At 42.8% G+C, this 23,561-nt stretch overlaps 1 protein-coding gene across 1 annotated transcript in view; it reads left to right on the forward strand.

Moving 5' to 3' along the window:
• ADAMTSL1 (ADAMTS like 1) overlaps positions 1-23,561 on the forward strand; it is a 207,889-nt gene that overhangs the window by 63,102 nt on the left and 121,226 nt on the right. The window contains exons 4-5 of the mRNA XM_064140676.1: positions 989-1,225; positions 14,599-14,725. Coding sequence (XP_063996746.1) covers positions 989-1,225; positions 14,599-14,725 — 364 coding nt within the window. The remainder of the gene's footprint in view (positions 1-988; positions 1,226-14,598; positions 14,726-23,561) is intronic.

Genomic DNA, 23,561 nt, shown 5'->3' on the forward strand with positions numbered 1-23,561 from the left:
GTTATCATTTCAGAAATTGAGGTTATGTCAAAAAAAGAAAGAAATCCCAACCTCCCCCTCCCCCCCCCCCCCCCCCCCCCCCAGACCACACATCTCTAGCATTTGTGGCTGCTTGCACACAATAACACAAAATATCATTTTTCAAGGATCAAAAACTGGAAAGGAAGTGAAAAAAAACCTCCTGTTTATTTTGTCTGAAGTCTCATGGTTTTGAATCTCCTATTGCTCTCTTGAGAACTTGACTCATAGTTGTGAGCACTGATGCAAGGAAAGTGTGTGGGTGTGTGGATGTAAGAAAAGCCTCACACTCTCATCAAGAGACTTTAAGTAGTATGAGTGCTCTTTTTTAGATCAGGTGTACTGGGTTCATGGTAGGGTTTGTGTGACTTACAAACCTGAAGGATTAACAAATTGTCTTTTTAAATGTCTTCTCAGTGAAATAATAGTAAGGTGTTAATTATGAGAGTTCTGAAATTGTAAGTTAAAGAAATGTAAATATTTGTCTCACTTTTCTAATCCTTTTTGTCCTACCAATTGATTTAGGTCACTGCGGGGGGAAAAAAAAAAAAAAGAAGAAGGTTGGAAGGAGAGCTTGGATAAACAAAGTTATGGTTTCTTTCTCTTCAAACAGAGAAGAAAATTTATCTGGGAGAGAGCAGCAGTGCATGTGCACTTCCTCACATACATGCACAAGTGAAAAGAGATTCAGCAAGGGCATGTCAGGGCTGTGGTTAAGACATGTATAATGCATTTCTGGTATCCCAAGCATATTTACACATGATCTCAGTGTTCTCTCTATACTTTTACAGAACAAAAAGTAAAAGATACAATTATCCAGCGGAATTCTATGTTTTTGTAGCTATTGCAATCACTCTTCTTTAAACAGGAAAATTCTCTACATCTGGCAGCTCTGGAGCACAGCAGCTGAATGAGCGTGACTAGCTCTGCTGAGCAGGCCTGCTGACATTTTCTTCTTTCTTTTCTGTAGGACTGTCTACCAGAAGCAGGTGATTTTCGTGCCCAGCAGTGCTCTGCTCACAACGATGTCAAGTACCAGGGACAGTTTTATGAGTGGATTCCCATCTCTAATGACCCTGACAACCCATGCTCGCTCAAGTGCCAGGCCAGAGGAACAGCTCTGGTTGTGGAGCTGGCACCAAAGGTTCTGGATGGGACCCGATGCTACACTGAATCCCTGGACATGTGCATCAGTGGCATGTGCCAAGTAAGGAAAAAAGACTAATCCTAATGTCTTCCCTTACAACTCCTCCCTTCAAGTCTCTTCCCTTCTCCACACTTGTATCATGTTAGGATCTTCATTTTAATAATCTGTTTTCATTCTCTTAAGGTGACTTTTACTTTCTTTGGCAGAATTATACAAATTCAGAGGCTATTTTCTCACTTTATGCTATTTCCTTGGGGTTTTCTATGTCCTCAGTTTCTAAACCATTTTGTATAGTTTGCTGGTAGCAGATCTCATTTGAAAGTGCTATAATATAATGTTTTAACAACTCAATGAAATTGCATTATATTTGAGGATTATTGCTTCCCATAAGTCATGAATTACGCACTAGGTGATAAGGGACTAAACTGGAAACTCTGCCATTGATTGGCTACAAGGGCTAAGCAAGTTTTTATGTCTGTTTGGGCCCTAGCTTCACTGTTTGTTAAAAGCAAGGTATGGAAACTTTTAAGGCTTCACTTTACAAGTGCATGGAAGTATATTAGTTGTTTAACAGATTTGCTGGCATCCTAATGTGGCTTTACATTACCTTTGTGCTTTTACTTCTGTAGTGCTGCTCTTTTGAATCTGCCTACACTAGACTTTATTCTCCTGAACTACATGTAGGCCACAGGCTGATGGAGGGCAGGACATTTGCATCATCTCTGTTGAGTATTGAACGCAGCTAAATCTCAGAAAAGGTTGAGTCTATATTCATATTTAAGTGCCCGATTTCCTTCAAATTTATGCAGACTTGATGTGTTCTTGGTTTCTGAAAGCATTTTCAGCCACCATATGTGCTTTTGGAAGCTTTCTCTGTCTCCTTTCTATTTGATTTTCTGTTCTGAGCCAGAAACTGTACTGTGGAAATCATAGAATCACAGTAACATTCTGGCTGGAAAAGACCCTCAGGACCATCAAGTCCAATTGATATCCCTACTGCACAAAGTTCACCCTTAAACCATATCCTCAAACACTATATCCAAACGACTTTTAAACGTATCCAGGGTTGGTGACTCAACCACCTCCCTGGGCTTCCCATTCCAATGCTTGACCACTCTTGCTGGGAAGGAATGTTTCCTAATGTCCAGTATAAACCTATCCAGATGCAGCTTGAGACCATTCCCCCTTGTTCTATCACTGTTTACCTGTGAGAAGAGACCAGCAGCAGCCTCTCCACAATGTCCTTTCAAGTAGCTATCGACAGCAATGAAGTCTCCCATCAGCCTCCTCTTCTTCAAACTAAAGAGTTCCAGCTCCTGCGGTCACTCCTCATAAGATTTATTCTCTAGGCCCCTCACCAGCTTTGTTATCCAACTCTGCACTTGCTCCAGCACCTCCACATCCCTCTTAGAATCATAGAATCAGCCAGGTTGGAAGAGACCTCCAAGATCTTCCAGTCCAACCTAGCACCCAGCCCTATCCAGTCAACTAGACCATAGCACTGAGTGCTTCATCCAGTCTTTTCTTGAACACCTTCAGGGGCAATGACTCCACCACCTCCCTGGGCAGCCCATTCCAATGCAAATCACTCTCTCTATGAAGAACTTCCTCCTAACATCCAGCCTATACCTCCCCCGACACAACTTGAGACTGTGTCCCCTTGTTCTGTTGCTGGTTGCCTGGGAGAAAAGACCACCCCCCACCTGACTACAACCTTCTTTCAGGTAGTTGTAGACAGCAGTGAGATCACCCCTGAGCCTCCTCTTCTCCAGGCTAAACAACCCCAGCTCCCTCAGCCTCTCCTCATAGGGTTTATGTTCCAGGCCTTTCACCATCCTTGTTGCCCTTCTCTGGGCCTCTTGTAATGAGGTGCCCAAAATTTAACACAGTACTCGAAGTACCTCACCAGAGCCGGGTACAAGGGGACAATCACCTCCCTATCTCTGCTGAACACAGCATTTCTAGTACAAGCCTGGGTGCCATTGGCTTTCTTTGCCACTTGGGCACACTGTTTGCTCATATTAAGTTGTTTGTCTATTACAACCCCCAGGTCCTTTTCTGATAGACATCCTTCCAGCCACACTTCCCCCAGTGGTAATATTGCTTAGGGTTGCTGTGACTCAAGTGCAGGACCTGACATCTGGCCTTCTTGATGCTCATGCCATTAACATTGGCCCATTTATCCAGTCCTTCTGTAGAGCCTCCTTACCCTCATGATGATCAACACTGGTACTCAACTTGGTGTCATCTGCAGGTTTACTGATGACACACTCTATGTCTTCATCAATAAAGATGTTAAACAGAGGTAGTCCCAACCTTGAGGACCCCTGAAGAATACCACTTGTGACTGGCTGCCAGCTGGATTTAACTCCTTTGACTGCCATCCTTTGGGTCTTTTCATCCAGCCAGTGCTTTATGCAGCAGAGTTTGCTTGTCCAAGCCATGAGCAGTCAGTACGTCCATGAGAATTCTGTGGGAAACAGTGCCAAAGTCTTTTGGGAAGCCTATGTAGACAATATCTACAGCCTTTCCCTCCTCCAGTACCCAGGCCATCTTGTCGTAGAAGGAGATCAGGTTCATCAGGCAGGACCTGACCTTCCTAAACACATGTTGACTGGGCCCGATTCCCTGGTTGTTCTCTATTTGGTGTGTAATGGCGCTTGAGATAACCTACCCCATGACCTTCCTGAGTACCACGGTCAGACTGACAGGTCTATAGTTTCCTGGATCTTTCCTTTCTTGTAGATAGGTGTCACATTTGCTACCCTCCAGTCCACTGACACCTCCCCAGCTAGCCAGGGCTTCAGGTAAATCATGGAGAGGGCTTGGTTAGTACATCTGCCAGCTCCTTCAGCACCCTTGAGTGTAGCCCATGCAGCCCCATAGACTAATGTGTATCTAAGTGGTGCAGTAGATCTATGACCACTTCCTCATTTGTGATGACCTCATTCTGGTAGAGAAGAGGCAAGTACTGGGCTCATCTCTGAAGACAGCAATCACCTAGGCCTCTTGACCTCAGCCAAGTTCACAAGTTCCTCAAAATTCCAGATTGCCTAATGAGACAGGCTAATTTCATTCTTTTGTGTTTTTTAATCTTAAAAAACTTCATTGGAGGCACAGGAATCTGAATAGGAAAGTGATTCAAAATAATCTGCCTATAGTGGCAGTGGCATTCAGGGTCTGTGTCAGGAGAATTCCATTTTGATCCAAATACAAGTCATGCATTCCCCCAAAACACTTCTGTCAGGAATGGAGCTCTTTAGCATCTTCTCTTAAATCAAACTCATTTGCATTCTCATGGCATTTTTTATTCCTGGAAGGCTGAATGTAACTGCATTATTACAATTGTGGAGACTGATATAATTTCTTAACATTTTCTCTGGCTAAGGTAAGTATGTTGAAAATAGTACAGTGTAAGTACACTTACGTTAACCTCTCTGACTCACCGGAGAGGTCCCAGGAGACTGGAAAATGGCCAAAATGGTCCCCATCCACAAGAAGGGTTGGATGGAGGAACCTGGGAACTACAGACCAGTCAGCCTGACCTCAGTGCCAGGGAAACTGATGGAGCAGGTTATCTTAGGGGTGATAAGAGCGCACCTGAGGGATGGCCAAGGGCTCAGGTCCAGCCAGCATGAGTTTAGGAAGGGCAGATCCTGCCTCTCCAACCTGATCTCCTTCCATGATCAGGTGACCCGCTTGGTGGATGTGGGGAGGCCTGTGGATGTGGTCTATCTGGACTTCAGCAAGGCCTTTGACACTGTCCCCCACAGCAAACTGCTGGCTAAGCTGTCAGCCCACGGCTTGGATAGCAACACTCTGTGCTGGGTTAGGAACTGGCTGGAGGGCTGGACCCAGAGAGTGGTGGTGAATGGTGCCACATCCAGCTGGCCCCAGTTTAGGAGGGACATTGAGATGCTTGAGCGTGTCCAGAGAAGGGCGACAAGGCTGGTGAGAGGCCTTGAGCACAGCCCTATGAGGAGAGGCTGAGGGAGCTGGGGTTGTTTAGCCTGGAGAAGAGGAGGCTCAGGGGTGACCTTATTGCTGTCTACAACTACCTGAAGGGTGGTTGTGGCCAGGAGGAGGTTGCTCTCTTCTCTCAGGTGGCCAGCGCCAGAACAAGAGGACACAGCCTCAGGCTGTGCCAGGGGAGATTTAGGCTGGAGGTGAGGAGAAAGTTCTTCACTGAGAGAGTCATTGGACACTGGAATGGGCTGCCCGGGGAGGTGGTGGAGTCGCCATCCCTGGGGCTGTTCAAGGCAAGGTTGGACATGGCACTTGGTGCCATGGTCTAGCCTTGAGCTCTCTGGTAAAGAGTTGGACTTGATGATCTATGAGGTCTCTTCCAACCTTGGTGATACTGTGTGATACTGTGATACTGTGATACTGTAATTTTGGTTAAAGGTTTCCTTATATACCCTAAAATGATATAATAATTATTAAAGCTTAATTAACTTAAATGTCTATTTTTTCCATGATTTTCATCACTCAGTGCCTTCACCAACATTTTCCATGCAATTACTGCATCATATTTGAGCACAAAGAAAAAGTCCGTCCGTCCTTCCTTCCTTCCTTCCTTCCTTCCTTCCTTCCTTCCTTCCTTCCTTCCTTCCTTCCTCCCTTCCTTCCTTCCTTCCTTCCTTCCTTCCTTCCTTCCTTCCTTCCTTCCTTCCTTCCTTCCTTCCTTCCTTCCTTCCTTCCCTCTTCTAAAGTTCTTCTTTCCAAATTCCTCCCTTCCTTCCTATCTTCCTTCCTCCTTTCCTCTCTTCCTTCCTCCCTCCCACCTTTCCTCCCTTTCTTCTTTCCAAATTCCTTCTTTCTGAATTCCTTTCTTCTGAATTCCTTCTGTCCTTCCAAATTCCCTCCTTTCCAAATTCCTTCTTTCCAGATTCCTTCCTTCCAGATTCCTTCCTCCTGAATTCCTACATTCCTTAATCCATCTTCTGTGTCAGAAGATTTCTGATGAAGTGGGAATTTGCTGTTTTCATTTTTTGCTGTTTCTATTTTCCTTTCACTTTTTGCTCGGTTTTGGTTTGTTTGGGTTTCTTTTTTTTAATCATAGTCTTCATACTCAATTCTTACCATTTACTCTTTTTTTTTCTTTTTTCTTACTTAAATTCCGCAGGTATTCCTTTTTTTAACTGTGTCAAGGAAGAAGTAAAACAATCTTTTCTTTCTCAGATGGGTGATCAAAGGCTTTTTCTACCTCCAATTCTAATGGCATAATCTATGTGTTGCTTTATAGCACCAGATCAGGATTATTTTCTTTGAACTGTTTGGTTTTTTTTTTTAATTATTATTTTTATTATTATTAACAATGTGTCCAAGCAGTACAATGCTGGGCAGTGTGTCCAGAAAGCAGATCCTATCAACATCATAGTCAGATCTTTGCCACCTGAAATGGGTGCTGCTTCCCTGAAGTTACACTTATCATGGGATTCTTGCAGTTTGAGCAGTCTCTTTTTTTTTAGATATGCCTAATGGCCCTTTCCAGAGACCACAGCTTCACAGAAACCAGGATAATGAAAATGCAGCAATTTTCATGTCCCCATAAATTTGCTACATCCCCTTACAGACAATTCTTTCAACATAATCGTTTGAGACTTTTTTGGGTTTGTCTGTTTCTTATTGTTGGGATTTTTTTGGTAGCTGCTGGTGGTGGTAGTGGTTGGTTTTTTTATTTGATTTTGTTTGGTTTTCATGGTTGGGGGGGAGTGTCTGCTATACAAGCCAGCCACAGTAGAATGTTTCATTTGGGGTGGTACAGGAGTCCTCTGTGCAAAATCACAACAGCCTTTACAAACCTTGCATAATTTTCATAGAGTAAGGTTAGACACTGAAAATATCCATAACTAGAAACTCCATTTTACTTACATGCTACAAGAGTGTAACTATGTCAGGTTTCCCCTCAAAGGCAAAAACAGTAGCCACTGTCTCTGAAAGACTGAAAATTTTATCAAACAAACCTGAACATAGGAATGACCTTAATGGTGGTGTTGTTATTGTTATCACTAAGATTATTGTTGCTGATTTTATTAAAGACTATGAAATTATTTCATATATATGGTATAAAACCAGAATGTGTCATATGTATAGCTCTAAAATCAGGATTAGCTACAACCATTAAAAAGCTGGTACCATAGTGGTGGTTTTTAACTTTTCTGATTAATTCCTAAGACTTTTCCTGTTGAGTTGCATAGTGAATGCAGCCTTTATGCATGATGATTATTACAGAATCATAGAATCAGTCAGGGTTGGAAGAGACCACAAGGATCATCTAGTTCCAAGCCCCCTGCCATAGGCAGGGACACCCTACCCTAGATCAGGCTGGCCAGAGCCTCAACCAGCCTGGCCTTAAAACACCTCAAGGGATGGGGCCACAACCACCTCCCTGGGCAACCCATTCCAATGTCTCACCACTCCCATGGTGAAGAACTTTCTCCTCATATCCAGTCTGAACCTACCTGTCAGTGGGACAGCAGCCAGAGTCATGATGCGATATCATTGTGGTTAAAGTTGTGGTCACTTTATTGTGGTGATACAGTGTCTTTTATGCCAAACTTGGAAGAGGCATATTGTGGGTCAGCCTCCTGTGGCCAGCAGATCCTGCCCCCTTGCAGCTGGACGTGGGGTTTTGTTTCATCGCCTTAGTTCCTGCCTCCAGGATGGGCTCAAGGACACTCTTTGCAGCACAGTTTGCTCGTGCTTATCAAATCATGTCTTCTGTCAGCAAGAAATGCATCCACATCTACCCATCTCCAGCTTTGCTCCATTTCCCCTAGTCCTGTCACTTCCTGATATCCTAAAAAGTCCTTCCCCAGCTTTTTTTGTAGGCCCCCTTCAGATACTGGAAGGCCACAAGAAGGTCACCTGGGAGCCTTTTCTTCTGCAGACTGAACAGCCCCAACTCTTTCAGTCTGTCCTCATAGCAGAGGTGCTCCAGCCCTCCCATCATCCTCATAGCCCTTCTCTGGACACATCCCTCTTGTAATAGGGGCTCCAGAAGTGGACACAGTACTCCAGGTGAGGGTCTCACCAGAATGGAGTAGAGGTAACTGTACAGATATTGGTGGTACAAGAAAGAAAATAGCTGTCCCCTGTGAGGAGTGGCTGGGGGAGCTGGGGTTGTTCACCCTGAGGAGGAGGCTCAGGGGAGACCTCATTGCTCTCTACAATTACGTGAAAGGAGATTATGTCCAGGTGAGGGTTGGTCTCTTCTCCCAGGCAACCAGTGACAGAATGAGCAGACACAGCCTCAACTTGCACCAGGTCAGGTTTAGTCTGGATGTTAGGAGAAGTTCTTCACAGAAAGTGATTGACCATTGGAATGGGCTGCCCAGGGAGGTGGTGGACTCACCATCCCTGGAAGTGTTTAAAAAGAGACTGGACGTGTCAGTTGGTGCCATGGTTTAGTTGACCAGATAGTGTTGGGTGACAGGCTGAACTTGATGATCTTTAGGCCTTTTCCAACCTGATTGATTCTGTGATTCTGTGTGGTTCTGTCTGAGAAAGGTGGCATGATACAAAACAGGATCTACAATTTTATTTCAATGGACACTGCATAAAACTGTGCATTGCAGGATAATGTCATCAGGTCAGTGAACTGAAGGGCAAATATCAGTTCAACAGAGATTGTGAGACCTTGTGACACAGACACAAGTCTGGTTCCAGTTTGATGTACAGCCTGGATTTTGTACTTCTCACAATAATTTAAGGAGTACAACAACTTTTCATCCTGATTTTCATCCCAGTCAAATAGCGGCTCTGCTCCAAAAGTTTCTTCACTAACAATCAACCCAAGTCTCAGACTAAGCCCCACGTCAGCATCCATGTGAAAAGCAACGTTGTTTTGCTCAGATTCTCAGAAGATCTTGTGTTTGAACTGCAGACATACCCTTTGAAAATCAGAGACTTATTTATAATTGCCTAGATTTGCAAGCTAGCTTTATTACATTATTTCCTGCCCAAAGTTTCTGAATAGAAGTAATTATGGAAACTTCTTACTTCAGGGCATTTCCAACAAGGCTGAAGCAGAATCTGTCATTGCTGAGCCAGTTTATTTCTGAAAAAATCTGCACATCTAAGCCAGAGTTCAAGCCCACAAGGAGAATGCATACATAACATTCATGCATGCACTCAGTGAGCTATTTCCAGGTCTTGTTGTAGGACTTTCAGTCTAACGTCTTTATATATGAGCAGTTGCTCTGATAACTTATGAGTATCTTTTTGCTTGCAATATCCTATTAAAATTATTTTGTGAGTGTGTGTCCTAATCAGGAATATCCTTGTTTTAATGTTTTACCAGCTCGGTGGAGCAGAAGTGGGACTGGAGTAGGGATCAAACTCAGCCTAAAATGTAATATTGAATCTTTCTCTCTGAGCAGAACTGTGATGTCTTCTGTCTGAAATCAGTGCAAACTTAGCCAGCTGGGGACTTGCTGTTAGTGTTCTGGCTGCTTGTTGCTAACATTTGTATGATAAATCCATAAGAAGAGTTAAAAAATCAACTCAGAAGCTGTAAAGGACAAGGCATGAAATTGTTAGTTACCTGTGATTTTCTCAGTTTGGTTCTATTTGGCAAACATCTTCCACATACTGAGAGACCTCCAGAGTTCTGCATCATCTGTCTCTACCACTACAAGGGTGTTTAGATGCAACTCCTGTTAAGACTGTTTGGCTGCAACAGCACTGGTCTTCTTAGGAAAACCTTTAGAAACATGCGAGGGCTTCATCCAAAGCCTGTTGATCTTGTAAGTGCATTTTCTTGATTTTAATGGGACTTAGATTAGATTGTCAGGGAACCTAGTGGAGTTGCTTCTGACATTTTGTCTGGTACCAATCTGCAGTTCAAGCCTCTGACCGCACTTCAGTAATTTGAAACCCAGAAGATTTCAACGTGGAAAGTCTGTGCTTCGTTATTCTGCCTTAATGGGGGGAGGCTTAACATGTAATAGAAATGAATATGAAAACTGTTACTTCAGAACATTTCCAGGCACAACTCATTGCACTAATCTATTTTTATTCCTGGTGAGGGCTTCCTTCCCAGCCTCTAACAGATTAAAAAAATAATTCATCTCTATGCACTCCAGGATATATTAAGATCAGGACTAGAATGCATTGAGAAAGGAAGTTTCCAGCCCACAGAAACTTCAGAATTTTAACATTGGTTCTAGTAACCAAGAGTTGACCTTTTAAAGTGTTTTGGAAAGTAAAATATTCTTCAGATATTCTGATTAAAAAATGGCTGTGCTTTGTTTTAAACTGTGTTTGCCAAGCCATTACTCTGAACTGTAGGTTAGAGGTACAATATCATTATTCACTTTGCCTATCTGGCTGATCAGGCAGTGTCTTCTCTGCTACCTATTTTCCTGATGAGTCCTCAACCACTCCTACTCAGGTGAATATGCCCATAGGTGATTGTCTCATTAGGCTTTTCTAGCTTTGTAGCATAGTAAATCTACTTTTCCTAATAGCCAGTTTTCTGCCAGAGTGTTGCGTTTTGGCATCCCTGATAACAGCCATTCCAAAACCTCCTCTCTCTTTTGTTCACATTATGGTTGGAAGCGCGGAAAGAAATAATTCTTCCATCCTGCTCCTTGCTAGCTCTGCAGATTTCTGGGAGGATGGTGACATATTTTTACCTACACCAGGGAGTTCTCTGCAGTCTTGATGGGGAACAAAAATAATGTTAAACGTAAATGACATATGCTCAGTTCAGCTCAGTGAAACCTGTTTCCTTTATTCACAGAGACAAAAGTTATTGTTCCTATGAATTTTGGAGTTTTGCAGGAATACTTGAGAATTTTGTTGTCTGATATTTTGCTTTCATGAGAATTCAGCCAATATAATCTTTTGATGTAAGAGCTACTAAAAAATAAGGTAGGAGGTCTGGAACAGTGTTTTCATTTCAGAGCATCAGTGTTTTCATTTCAAAGCATCAGTGACTCCACTGCAAACACTACCAAGCTTTTGACTGAGTGTAATTACCTCCAAAAGATAGAAGAAGGACTTCCCTAGGTAGTGAAGGGGAAACTTTTTTTTCAAAGAAAGAGAGAAAAGAAAATAAGCAATGACTTTAAACTTTTTTTTTTTTTTTAATTTAAGACATTAGTTAATAAGTCATGAGGGGTCTTTAATGAAAGTTTCATACATATTCTCAGGGCTCTGAATATCTATTAAGGCAGACAGCAAAGTAAAGTAAAAGGCTCTGCAGAATCTTTGAGGAAAAAAAAATTATTTAATTTCACCAAATTTTCTAATACCACAAAATTGTCTTGGAGGGTACCAAGTAAAGGAAGATTAAAACACATTTTGTAGACACTACATAAGTTTTGGTGTTCACAAGTGGTCTTCAGTTTGCTCATAATTTTAATTCGAAATACAGTGTTTCAGAGAAAAAAACAACATGTTTTCTGCTGTGTCCTGGCAGCAGCTGTCCATCATCAAAAGAGCAATAAACCTCAATAAAACTTCTTTAACACCTGACATTTTCCTGGCAGTTTCCTCTACAAAATGTGACCTAGCTCCAAATTGCACAGTTTAGAAATGAACTCGAATCAGAGCACAGCCCATGGCAATGTGCGAGCTGATGACTCACCAAGTTAAAAGGCTCTAAAGCAGTGAAATCTGGGTTATTTCATACTTGGATTTAAGAACTAGCTTTTTTTTTTCATATCCCAGCAATTCATGTGTTGTTTTTGAAACAGACAAAGGCAAAGGCATGCAGATTTGAACACCACTGTAGACCGAACTGCTGAGTGAATATAACATATGAGCAGACACGAAAGGGAATTCTGGCCATTCTTCTCGTATGTGGGTTCCTCAGCAGGACCCTTCTTACTGTGGGTGCCAGTGAGCCACAGTGTGTTTGAAGGACATTAATCTGATTTGTAGCCATTATATCATGTATTTTTCAGATCATACAAGTAATTATTTTCACATCTTGTCTACAAGGAGACATCACTAAAGTTAAAGTGAATTAGTCTCTGTATGCTAAAAGTGGTTCTGATCCTGCATGGATATTCTTACTCAGAAAAAAAATAGACTGAAATCTTACATGATTTCACACATATAATTTATGCTTGTATGGAGTAGTCACACCAAGATAACCTTAACTTTGCTTCAGCTACCTGACCATTATTTGTATGGTGTTTCTAATACAATGAAATGTCTCTTTCATGCCATGGTCTAGTTGATTGGATAGGGCAGGGTGATAGGTTGGACTGGATGATCTTGGAGGTCTCTCCCAACCTGGTTGATTCTATGATTCTATGATATGAGTAGGATTTCAGGGAAACATATACTTCAGACAAAACGTTACTCCATTAACACTCATTGCTTCCCCTGAAGAAACAAGATAATGCAGAAGCATAGGAAGCTGATCCAGTTCTGATCAAGTAGAAGCAATTAAATCAAAGACATTTGGTGATATCTGTTGTGATGGTTTGGGCTCTTACCCTCCCCCCCACACTTTTGGAATTGCCCCAGCTAACTCAGAAGGCCTCCGGGAATATAAATGAAGCTATTTATTTTACAGCAGCAAATATACAAGCAGCTATTTACAATATATACAGTTATATACAGAAATATACAAAGGATAAACAATACAAAAGCACAACTCCCCTCCCAGAAACCTGAGTCCCCAGGAGGGGCTCTCAAACCACCCCAACACCTTTCCCGGCCCCTCTCAACCTTACCCCAGTTCCCAGGAAGAATGGAGGTGCAACCAAGAGATTAAGAAGGAAGGTTAGTGGCAATGGGGTTAAGGAGATGTGGCTAGGTCTGAAGACAAAGGCAGAATGAGAGACAAAATGGAGAATGTTATCTATTATTTACTTTTTCTTCTCAGAGTTCTCAGCGAGACTGATGAGGGAAGGAGACACAACCATTGTTTACCTTTTCACTGCCCATTATCTAGTTCTTTTCACCAAAACACTCTAGCTTGCTTCAAACTGGCATATCTGTCATCTAGCCTGAATTTAAACCTCTAATGATTTAAATATATGGTCGATAAAGAAGAAGACTACTATTGCATAACTAGGAAAATAATGTTAGAAATGGGAATTGAGTTGCTAAAAGTGGATAGCAAGCATTAGTCACAGCTGACATTTTCAGAGATAAGAGAAAGTGTGAAGCTGAGAAACAGAGATTTGCAATTCTGCGCACAGATATTTGCACAAAGGAATCGTGGAATGAGGTTGCTCAGGAATAATAAGGAATATTAGCTTAATGTTTGAGTGGGCAAGTCACACACAAAGATTTTATGAGCCTATTTGCTCTCATCAGTTTCTAGCACCTATCGCTGTGATTTAACTGAAACTCACAGATGAAGGAAAATTTAAAGCTGAAATAAGGACTTTATTTAAAATTCCCTCAGTTTTGATATAGTTGTTTGGCTTACAGTCTTAGCATAAATTCTTTAGAAGTAGAATTTTATATACAAGTATTTTTTCATTGCTTACTTTACCCTCCAGAATGCTAGAAGACCTTTCATTTTCTAATATGTATAAAGATAATTATAAAACTGTATGAACTTGCTTAATTTCGTGAATTCCAATTATTTATGTCTAAAATTTGCAATTTCAATGCAAAATTCAAAGTGCAAACAAAATGCATTGCATTAACCCTGCGCTAAATGAATCTATATTCTGTTTATTTAATAATTTCAAATTCACTTATTTATAAAATAAAGTTTGATTCTCTTGGGAACAATGGAATTTTTGGCAAACTGAGAAGTCTAGATTATCCAGGTTTTAAAATGCTGAACCAAAGAATTTGCACATAGGCATAAAGACAGTTTCAGAGCAGTTAATTGCATTTCTGACTTTCAGTTCTTTTATTTTAACCACTCCCGCCTTCTTTATCATATCTGTAACAATATCTAAATACAGGCATTGATAATATAGAAGGGATTATTGTCAAACATAATTAAAACCACACACCTTTCCCAAATGCATAGCAGGTAAAAGAATCACTGAGATCTCAGCCATGTTACAATTTGTTTGTGCTGCTCTTTACTTTTACCTGTCTATCTATCTGCTTCCTGTCTGACTAACCATTGCAAAGCTCTAAGGAGGGTAATTTCTGATGGAACACTGACCAAGAAATGCTCATAACACCCTGAAAAAAAACAGCCTCACAGAAGTGTCTCCTAGTGTTGAGGTGGAACCTGCTGTGTTCAATTTTGTACCCCTTGCCACTTGTCCTACCATTAGGCATAACTGAAAAGAGTCTCCCTTCACTGAGTAGTGTCTTGCTTACTAATGTTTTAATTCTGTTCAAACTCCCAGACAGATTTCCACAGTGTCTTTGCTTACTGAGGTACTTTGTGTCCCTCTAGAGAAGCTGAGCGTGAAATACGGTGGCAATTAGTCATAGAGATGGATCAATCAGTAAGTGTTAATGTTGAAATGCACATCTTTCTTTCTTGGCAGATTGTTGGCTGTGACCGCCAGCTGGGAAGCACTGTCAAGGAAGATAACTGTGGGGTCTGCAATGGTGATGGGTCCACCTGCCGGCTGGTTCGAGGCCAATATAAGTCCCATCTCTCAGCAAATAAATGTAAGATGTTCTTTCTGGTAAACTGCCAACTTCCTCTCTTAGTGAAATGCATATTTCTTGCAAGCTAGACTTCACCCTCCTCTTTCTCAGGCAGTTGAATTATCATAGTCACTCTGGTAGTCCCTACAGTTTCTTACCTCTTGGGTTAAATAAGGATTGCACATACTACAGCTGTGGCCATAATGTGGACAGAGGATTGTGGAAAGGTATTGCTGGTATACTCCACTTCTCATCTACATTCTTGTGAGGAGTGGAATAATTAGAAGAGCTGGCTCTACCCACATGGTGTAGGTTGCATTAGTGGTATAGACATGGTACTCAGGCCATGCTAGGCTAAACAGAGTGGTTTATGCTGCTCTACAGCAAAGGGAAACCCTAGAGAATTGTGCTGCCAACCTGAAACAAAGCTCACTCTCATATCTATGGAAGGAAAGAATTTGGAAGGAAGGAATTCAGAAGGAAGGAAGTTGGAAGGAAGGGAGGAATTTGGAAGGAATTATTTAGAAGGAAGGAAGGAATTTGGAAGGAAGGAAGGATAAAGTAAGAGTCCCTACCCTTTCAGTGGTTCACTGTTAGATACAAAGAATGCTACATAGGTGGAAGAGCAGATGGTGAAAAGCATAGTCTCAGTCTGAAACAAATGTGGAAAAAATGTTAGGTTCAGTTATATTTGCATGTAAGTAATTATTATGCAGAACTGAATTTGATGTCTCAATCCAGAAGTCAGGAAGAAGGAAAAGTTATTTTGAACATTCCCATGAGTGACATTAATACATAAAGGTCATATATCAAAATGAGACTAATACTTACAAATAAAACGGAGATAAAAGGGAAAAACAAGCAAACAACAGGGAGAGAAAGACAGCAAGAATGAAGAAAAAGAGAGAGTGGGAGAGATGGAGAGGTAATTACCACCCTGTGGTCCTTCTTTGACAGAGGGAGGGGGGAGGCATTCCTGGGCTGCTGAAGATGATGTTCTGCTGTCACTGTGGCTGATGTTCCTCCAGCTTATGTCATCTTGGGTGGCATTCCCTCAGCTTTTGATGTTCCCAGGTGATGTTCCCCCCTCATCTGTCATAACTCAGGATTTTTATAATGTTCCTGGTCATTCCCCTGACCCACACCCACATGACAATGCAATGCATATGTAACTTCAGGGTGCCTCCCAGTGGTCTCACAGGGATTGGTGCCAAATAACCTCTGCCTCTCTTGGCCATCCACCCCACTCCTTGGACAACTGGTCAAAGCTGACACATCGGGCTGGTCATTCATGGCAATCTTACCTTCTTATGTTCTTGAGGTAATTATCATGTTCACAAGGTGATTTTCATGTTCAAGGCATGATTCGCATGGTAGGCAAGGAGATTTTATACGTATGCTGTAGAATCCACATGACATTATTCTCCCCACTGATTTAGTCACACATTGTTGTGCAATACAGTAATGATTTTAATATATCAAATTTAGAACTCCTTTAAATTGGCTTTTTATAAATGTAAAGGCACACTTACTCATCTCTTTTACACATACAAATTAACATGAATTCTTCTTGAGGTTTGCTTCCAAACAGGTTATGTAACTGTGTGAAGATTTGAGACTTTAAATGTTGAAAAGTTTTCACAAGTGTGCTATTCTCCTCAGCACTGTTAAAATAATTGTCACACTGACACTTTCTCCATGTCAGCATCTTGCTTATTTGTCACTGCAGGCATACCTACATAAACATATCAGAACTGATTTATTTGCTGGAATGATTGGATTATGTTTGATTGAATTCCAGGTTAACTCCATAAAGTAATTCATGTTTGTCCATAATTATGTCTACTTTGTCCATTGTACAAACCAGATGTTAAAAGTTGTGGAGGTTTTTCTTCGTTTGGGGTTTTTCTTGCCCAGTAGAGCATAGCATTCAGTTTTGAGGACTATGTTAGCCAAGTGGACAGTGACCTTTATTCTAATACTGTCTCAATTATTTCTGAAGTTGTCTCTCTCTTAAAATCACCTCAGACACAGTCTTGATCTCATCGCATTCAATTAATTTTTCTCTTGGTATCACAGCATCACAGTATTACCAAGGTTGGAAGAGACCTCACAGATCATCAAGTCCAACCCTTTACCACACAGCTCAAGGCTAGACAATGGCACCAAGTGCCACGTCCAACCTTGCCTTCAACTGCCCCAGGGATGGCGACTCCACCACCTCCCTGGGCAGCCCATTCCAGTGCCCAATGACTCTCTCAGTGAAGAACTTTCTCCTCACCTCCAGCCTAAATTTCCCCTGGCACAGCCTGAGGCTGTGTCCTCTTGTTCTGGTGCTGGCCACCTGAGAGAAGAGAGCAACCTCCTCCTGGCCACAACCACCCTTCAGGTAGTTGTAGACAGCAATGAGGTCACCCCTGAGCCTCCTCTTCTCCAGGCTAAACAATCCCAGCTCCCTCAGCCTCTCCTCATAGGGCTTGTGCTCGAGACCTCTCCCCAGCCTCGTCGCCCTTCTCTGGACACGCTCAAGCATCTCAGTGTCCTTCCTAAACTGAGGGGCCCAGAACTGAACACAGTACTCAAGGTGAGGTCTAACCAGTGCAGAGTATAGGGGCAGAATGACCTCTGTGCTCCTGCTGACCACTCCATTCCTGATGCAGGCCAGGATGCCACTGGCTCTCTTGGCCACCTGGGCACACTGCTGGCTCATGTTCAGGCAGGTATCAATCAGCACCCCCAGATCCCTCTCTGTTTGGCTGCTCTCCAGCCACTCCGACCCTAGCCTGTATCTCTGCATGGGGTTGTTGTGGCCAAAGTGCAGCACCCAGAACTTGGAGCTATTGAACCCTGCCCATCTGTGCAGGCGGTCAAGGTCCCACTGCAGAGCCCTTCTGCCCTTCAACTCAGTCACATCTGCCCCCAGCTTAGTGTCATCTGCAAACTTGCTGACTCACATACAGTTCCTTCCTCTGTGATGTTTATATCTCACAAAGGCATAGGTGGAGGATCATGCTAGAAAGAAGTTCATAGAGCTTTAAACACTTAGGATTTGCTGTGAGAACAGCTTCTTAGTGTTCATATGGGTAGCGTATATCTCCCAGTGGCCTCAGAAATAGAACTGTAGCAGGGCAGGAGACAGTGTGATGTTTAATTCTCTCCTACATTTTTATGAGAAAGGAAACACCTGTGTCTATTCAGCTTGGGTTCAGTCTTTCTAAGTCTGCAGAAGGTTAATCTCCCAATGGCCTTAGAAACAGATATGTAGCAGAGCAGGAGGCAATGTGAGGCTGAACTCTCTCCTGTGTTTTTTTTTTTTTTTATTAAGGAGGGAAGGAAAAAAAAAAGGGGGGGTGGGGGGAAAGCAAGCACCTGTGTCTTTTGCTTCTGTTTCTATTGGGGAAGAAAAAAAATCACCACAAACCCCACAAAGACCAAATCATCACCACGAGAAGAAAAAAACAAACCCAAACAAAAATCCTGCCAAAGGCTTTGTTCGTTCCATAGATAGCTTTTTCTCTTAGTCAATCTTTCTGAGTCTACAGAAAGTCAATCTTCCTCTTTTCTGTAATCTCTCCTTTTGAAAAGAATTTGTGTGTTTTCCTGTGGAGATGAGAGGGATTCTTTGAATTTGACAAGGACCAAGGGAGCTGATCCCCTAAGTGTTGGGTGAATCTTGCTGATCACATTGTGCAAAGTTATTATTTCTCAAAAACCAGAGTTGCATCTGCTAGTGAAATAGATGACTTTTAAAAGAGAGCTGTAGCAATTGCTGTGTTGAGCTGGAGTAGGTATTTATATGATTGCTTTTGCCATGGCTGTCAAAAATGGTCACAGTTCCTTTTTTTTTTTTTTTTTTTTTTTTTAATATCAATAATAATAGAGAAATAGAAACAACTCAATTTTTCATCATGGGATCTGACAGCACATTTGGACAAAATCCAGATTTGAAATCCAAACCCAGAAGAAAGTGATCTCTCATGGGAATCTGATACATGTATCTGATATGTAACCTTTGCCTAAATCCTTGTGCTTTCTCGACAGTCCTGTGCCACTGCCTCTTCTGTTAATCTGAGACTCTCCCTTGCCTCTCTATGCATCTTCTCCAGAGCAAATCAACAACCTACTAATGCACTTTGTGCCCTTTCTTCGGAGTGCTCCACACAGCTCCTCCACAGCCTGCCTCTCTGCTTATTGTTGGAGAGAGCTGTGACTAAGTATTGCCATACTTATTTTCACATGTCTCTTCACAGGAAATTTCTTCTTCTTATTTGTGTTAAACTCAGGAAAGTATCCTTCAGTCTGTATTGCTTCTGCTTTGTGAAAGCAGGAAGCACAATGATAAGCATAAATCCCACTGAGCTTCATATTTCACATAAAGTGTGCTATGATTTCAAATGGAGGGTAACAAGATCAGGAGAAATGTAGTCCTAGCAATGCCCTGGGGCAGAAGAGATATGCTTTAAATATACAATACATAAACTTGCATAACCCTAAAACTGTCTGAACTTTGTATGACATCAGCGAGTTGTTAACTCTCCATCACAGAGATCATAACTGAGAAATAGCCAAATACAAATATGACATGAGACTGTCTTTAAATAAGACTTGTAAGAAGACCATTAATACAAAATGTAGTATGTTGTTTTTTCTCTATTACACATTCCAATTTCCATCAGGAAAATTTTATATTATTGCCCTGGTGGAAACATGATAGGATGAATCACCTAACTGGAACCCTGCCTTGGATGGCTACAGGCTCTTCAGAAGGGATAGACCCAGGAGAGGTGTTGGGGTGGCCCTGTATGTTAGGGAAGATCTCAGCTGTATTGAGCATATTGATGGTAATTGTGATGAGAGGCTTGAATGCTTATGGGTAAGAATCAGGGAGGGACATTGCAGCCAGGTGGGGGATGGCCTCTTCTCCCAGGCAACCGGCAACAGAACAAGGGGACACAGTCTCAAGTTGTGCTGGAGTAGGTATAGGCTGGATGTTAGGAGGAAGTTCTTGCCAGAGAGAGTGATTGGCATTGGAATGGGCTGCCCAGGGAGGTGGTGGAGTTAACGTCCCTGGAGGTGTTCAAGAAAAGACTGGATGAGGCACTTAGTGCCATGGTCTAGTTGCTTGGCTAGGGCTGGGTGCTAGGTTGAACTGGATGATCTTGGAGGTCTCTTCCAACCTGGTTGATTCTATGATTCTATGATAAGGAAGACGTCATGATGGGAGTCTGTTGTAGACTACCCAAACAGGATGAAGACGTTGACAAAGTGTTTTACAAACGACTGGGTAAAGTCTCAGGACTGATCTTGTTGGGGGCTCCAACTTACCTGTTGCCTGCTGGAAATACAATACAGCAGACAGGAAGCAGTCCCAGAGGAGTGCATGGAAGATAAGTTCCTAGCACAGCTGCTGACTGAGCCAACAAGGGATGGCTCTCTACTAGACTTACTGTTTATAAACAGAGAAGGACTAATGGGTCACTTTGTCCTCTAATAGCCATAAGATGGTGGAGTTTTTAGTTCTTAGTGAAGTTAGGATGGGAATCAACAAAACTACATTCTTGGACTTTCAGAGGGCAGACTTTGGCATGTTTAGGAGATTAGTTGATGGTGTCCCTTGTGAGGTAGTCCTTAAAGACAAAGGAGTCCAGGAAGGCTGGACATTCTTCAAGAAGAAAAAATCCTCAAGGCACAGGAGCAAGCTGTCCCCATGTACGGTGAAATGAACACTGGCCTGGCTAAACAGAGAGCTTTGGATAGAACTCAGAAAGTAAAGGAAAGTCTATTGGCTATGGAAGAAGAGGCAGGCAACTCAGGAAGAGTATACTGTTGTTGCAAGGGTATGTAGGGAGAAAATTAGAAAGGTCACAGCTTAATGAGAGCTCAGTCTGGCCAACATAATTAAAGATGATAAAAAAATGTTTCTATAAATAAGTTAACAGTAAAAGAGCAAAGGAGAATCTCCACCCTCTACTGGATGCAGGAGGGAACCTGGAGACGAGGTTTCTGGCTGCAGTGATTGTCTGAGTCTGGCACTTGAACTAGGAGTCAAAGAGAGGAGGTAGAGAGATAGAGAATAATCAGGGAGTTTGAAAATGAGATAGCTTGGTGGAATCACACTCTGGGAACAAGGCAGCAGGAAGAGGCTCTACAAGCAGAGGAGGATCCACTCTTCTCCTGTTGTCAGACAAAAGGAGAAGACATAAGGGACAAGGAGGAATGGAAAGAGGTCCCTTCTCAGAGACCTAAGCAAGAAGCTCCTCAGCCCCCTTCACCTACCCAGTTGACATTGTACAATAGGTATAGGGCTTTGGGAGTTAATAGCTGTGAGGATGAAGATGGAGGCAAAGACAGGTACAAGGGGACAAGGATGATGGCTCTTCCAGCTTAGAGGTGTTACCAAAATCTAGGCAAAGAGCTCCCTGCATTACAACCTCTAGTATCAAAAAGAAAAGAAGAGTAATTGCACTCGATGATTCCCTTCTGAAGGGAACAGAGGACCCTGTATGTTGTCCAAACCCATCCCACAGGAAGGTCTGTTGTCTCACTGGGGCCTAGGTGTGGGATATCACAAAGAGGCTGCCCAAGATAATTAATTCTTCTGATTACTACTGACTCCTGGTTGTCCAGGCTGGCAGTGATGAAGTTGACATAATAGGTACCAGGATAATTAAAAGGGAATTCAAAGCTCTGGGTCAAGGGATCATTGAACTGTGAGCACAGATGCTGTTCTGCTCCATCCCCACTGTAGTGGGGATGGACTCTGAAAGGTACAGGAACACCAGCATTATCAATAAATGGCTCAAGGGCTGGTGCCTGAAGTGAAAGTTTGGGTTCTTTGACCATGGGGCAACCTTTACTGCCCTTGGTCTGCTAAACTTGGAGTCCAGCTATAAAAAAGAGTGGAAGAGTTCTAGCCCATGAGTTGGCAGCCCTCTTTCAGAGGGCTTTAAACTAGGTTTGAGGGGGGGTAGGGGATGGAAACAGGCTGTCCACAAAGGAAGCTGAGGGTGGTAACCCAGTGTCAGGGGTAAAATCAGCAGCCCAGCTGAAGTGCATGTACCCTAATGCATGCAGTGTGGGCAAGATGTGGGATGAGCTGGAAGCCTTGGTGCAACAGGAAGGCTACGATGTGGTTGCCATCTCAGAAAAGTGGTGGGATCCATGACTGGAACACTACAATGAATGGATACAGGCTTTTCAGGAAAGACAGAAGAGGGAAAATGGTTGGAGGGGTGGCCCTGCATGTTAAGAAAGGCCTTGACGCCTTGGAGGTTGTAACTAATGATGAGCAGGTTGAGTGCCTATAGGTAAAAATCAGAGGGCAGACCAATAAGACTGACATACTGTTGGAGTCTGTTACAGGCCACCCAAACAGGAACAAGAGATGGATATGTTAGTCTATAAACAGCTGCAGGATGTTTCAAGGCTGCCAGCCCTTGTTCTTGTAGGTGGCTTTAACCTGCAAGATATCTGCTGGGAACTCAACACAGCAGAGAGGTGGCAGTCTAGAAGGTTTTTAAAGCATATAGAGGATAGCTTCCTGACACAGTTGGTGTGCCAGCCTACCAGGGGTGAGGCTCTGCTCGATCTGCTGTTTAGAAATAGAGAAGAGCTGGTGGTAGTCAGAGGCTGTCTGGGTTGCAGTGACCATGAAACAATAAAGTTATCAATAGGGAGTGAAGCTAGGAGGGACATCAACAAAACGTCCACACTGGTCTTCCAGAGGGCAGACTTCAGTTTATTCAAAGAACTAACTCAAAGTGTACCTTGGGGAAAAGCCCTTAAAAGCAAAAAGGTCCAGGAGTGTTCAACCTACTTCAAGAAGTAAACTTTGAAGACACAGGAACAGGCTGTGCTGATGTGCTGAAAGCAGAGCTGTCGAGAAAGACGACCAGCCTGGATGGGTGAGGAACTTGTGAAGGAATTAAGGGAAGAAAAGAGAGCATGTCACCTTTGGAAAGAGAGGGTGGCAACTCAAGAAAAAAATCTAAGGATGTTGTTTGGTCATATAGGAAGAAAATTAGAGAGGCAAAAGCCCAGTTAGAACTTAGACTGGCCACTCCTGTGAATAATAACAAGAAGTGTTTCTATAAGTATATCAATGACAAAAAGATGGGTGAGGATAACCTTCACTCTTTATTGGGCAAGGAGGGGAATGTAGTGACTAGAGATAAGGAAAAGGCAGAGGTGCTTATTATCTTCTTTGCCTAATTTTCAATAACAAGGCATGTTGTCCTCAGGACAGCTGGCCTTCTGAGCTGGTAGGTAGGGTCAGAGAGCACAACAGTCCCCTTGTAATCCAGGAGGAAGCACCAGGGAATTGTTGAGCCTCTTGAATCCTCACAAGTCTATGAGACCAGATGAGAGCCATCCCAGGGTGAAGATGAGCTGGCAGATGTGCTGGCCAAGCAGCTCTCCATTATTTATCAACAGTCCTGGCTCACTGGAGAGGTTCCTGAAGACTGCAAGCTGGCCAATGTGGGTCACAACCCAGGAAATTACAGATTTGTAAGCCTGACCTCAGTGCCATGCAAGATAATGGAGTAGATCATCCTGAGTGCAATCACCAGGCACCTACAGGATGGCCAGGAGATCAGACCCACCCATCAAGGGTTTAGAAGGGGCAGGTCCTGCTTGACCAACTTGATCTCTTTTTATGATCAAGTGACCTGCCTGGTGGATGTGGGGAAGGCTGTAGATGTAGTCTACCTGGACTTCAGCAAGGCCTTTGACACTGTCTGCCATTAGCAAGTTCCTGGCCAAACTGACAGCCCTCAGCTTGGACAGGGGAACTCTGTGCTGGGTTAAGAACTGGATGGATGGCCAGGCCCAGAGAGTGGTGATGAATGATGCTACA

The sequence above is a fragment of the Pogoniulus pusillus genome, chromosome Z (assembly GCF_015220805.1).
Source record: "Pogoniulus pusillus isolate bPogPus1 chromosome Z, bPogPus1.pri, whole genome shotgun sequence".
Classification (NCBI taxonomy): Eukaryota; Metazoa; Chordata; class Aves; order Piciformes; family Lybiidae; genus Pogoniulus; species Pogoniulus pusillus.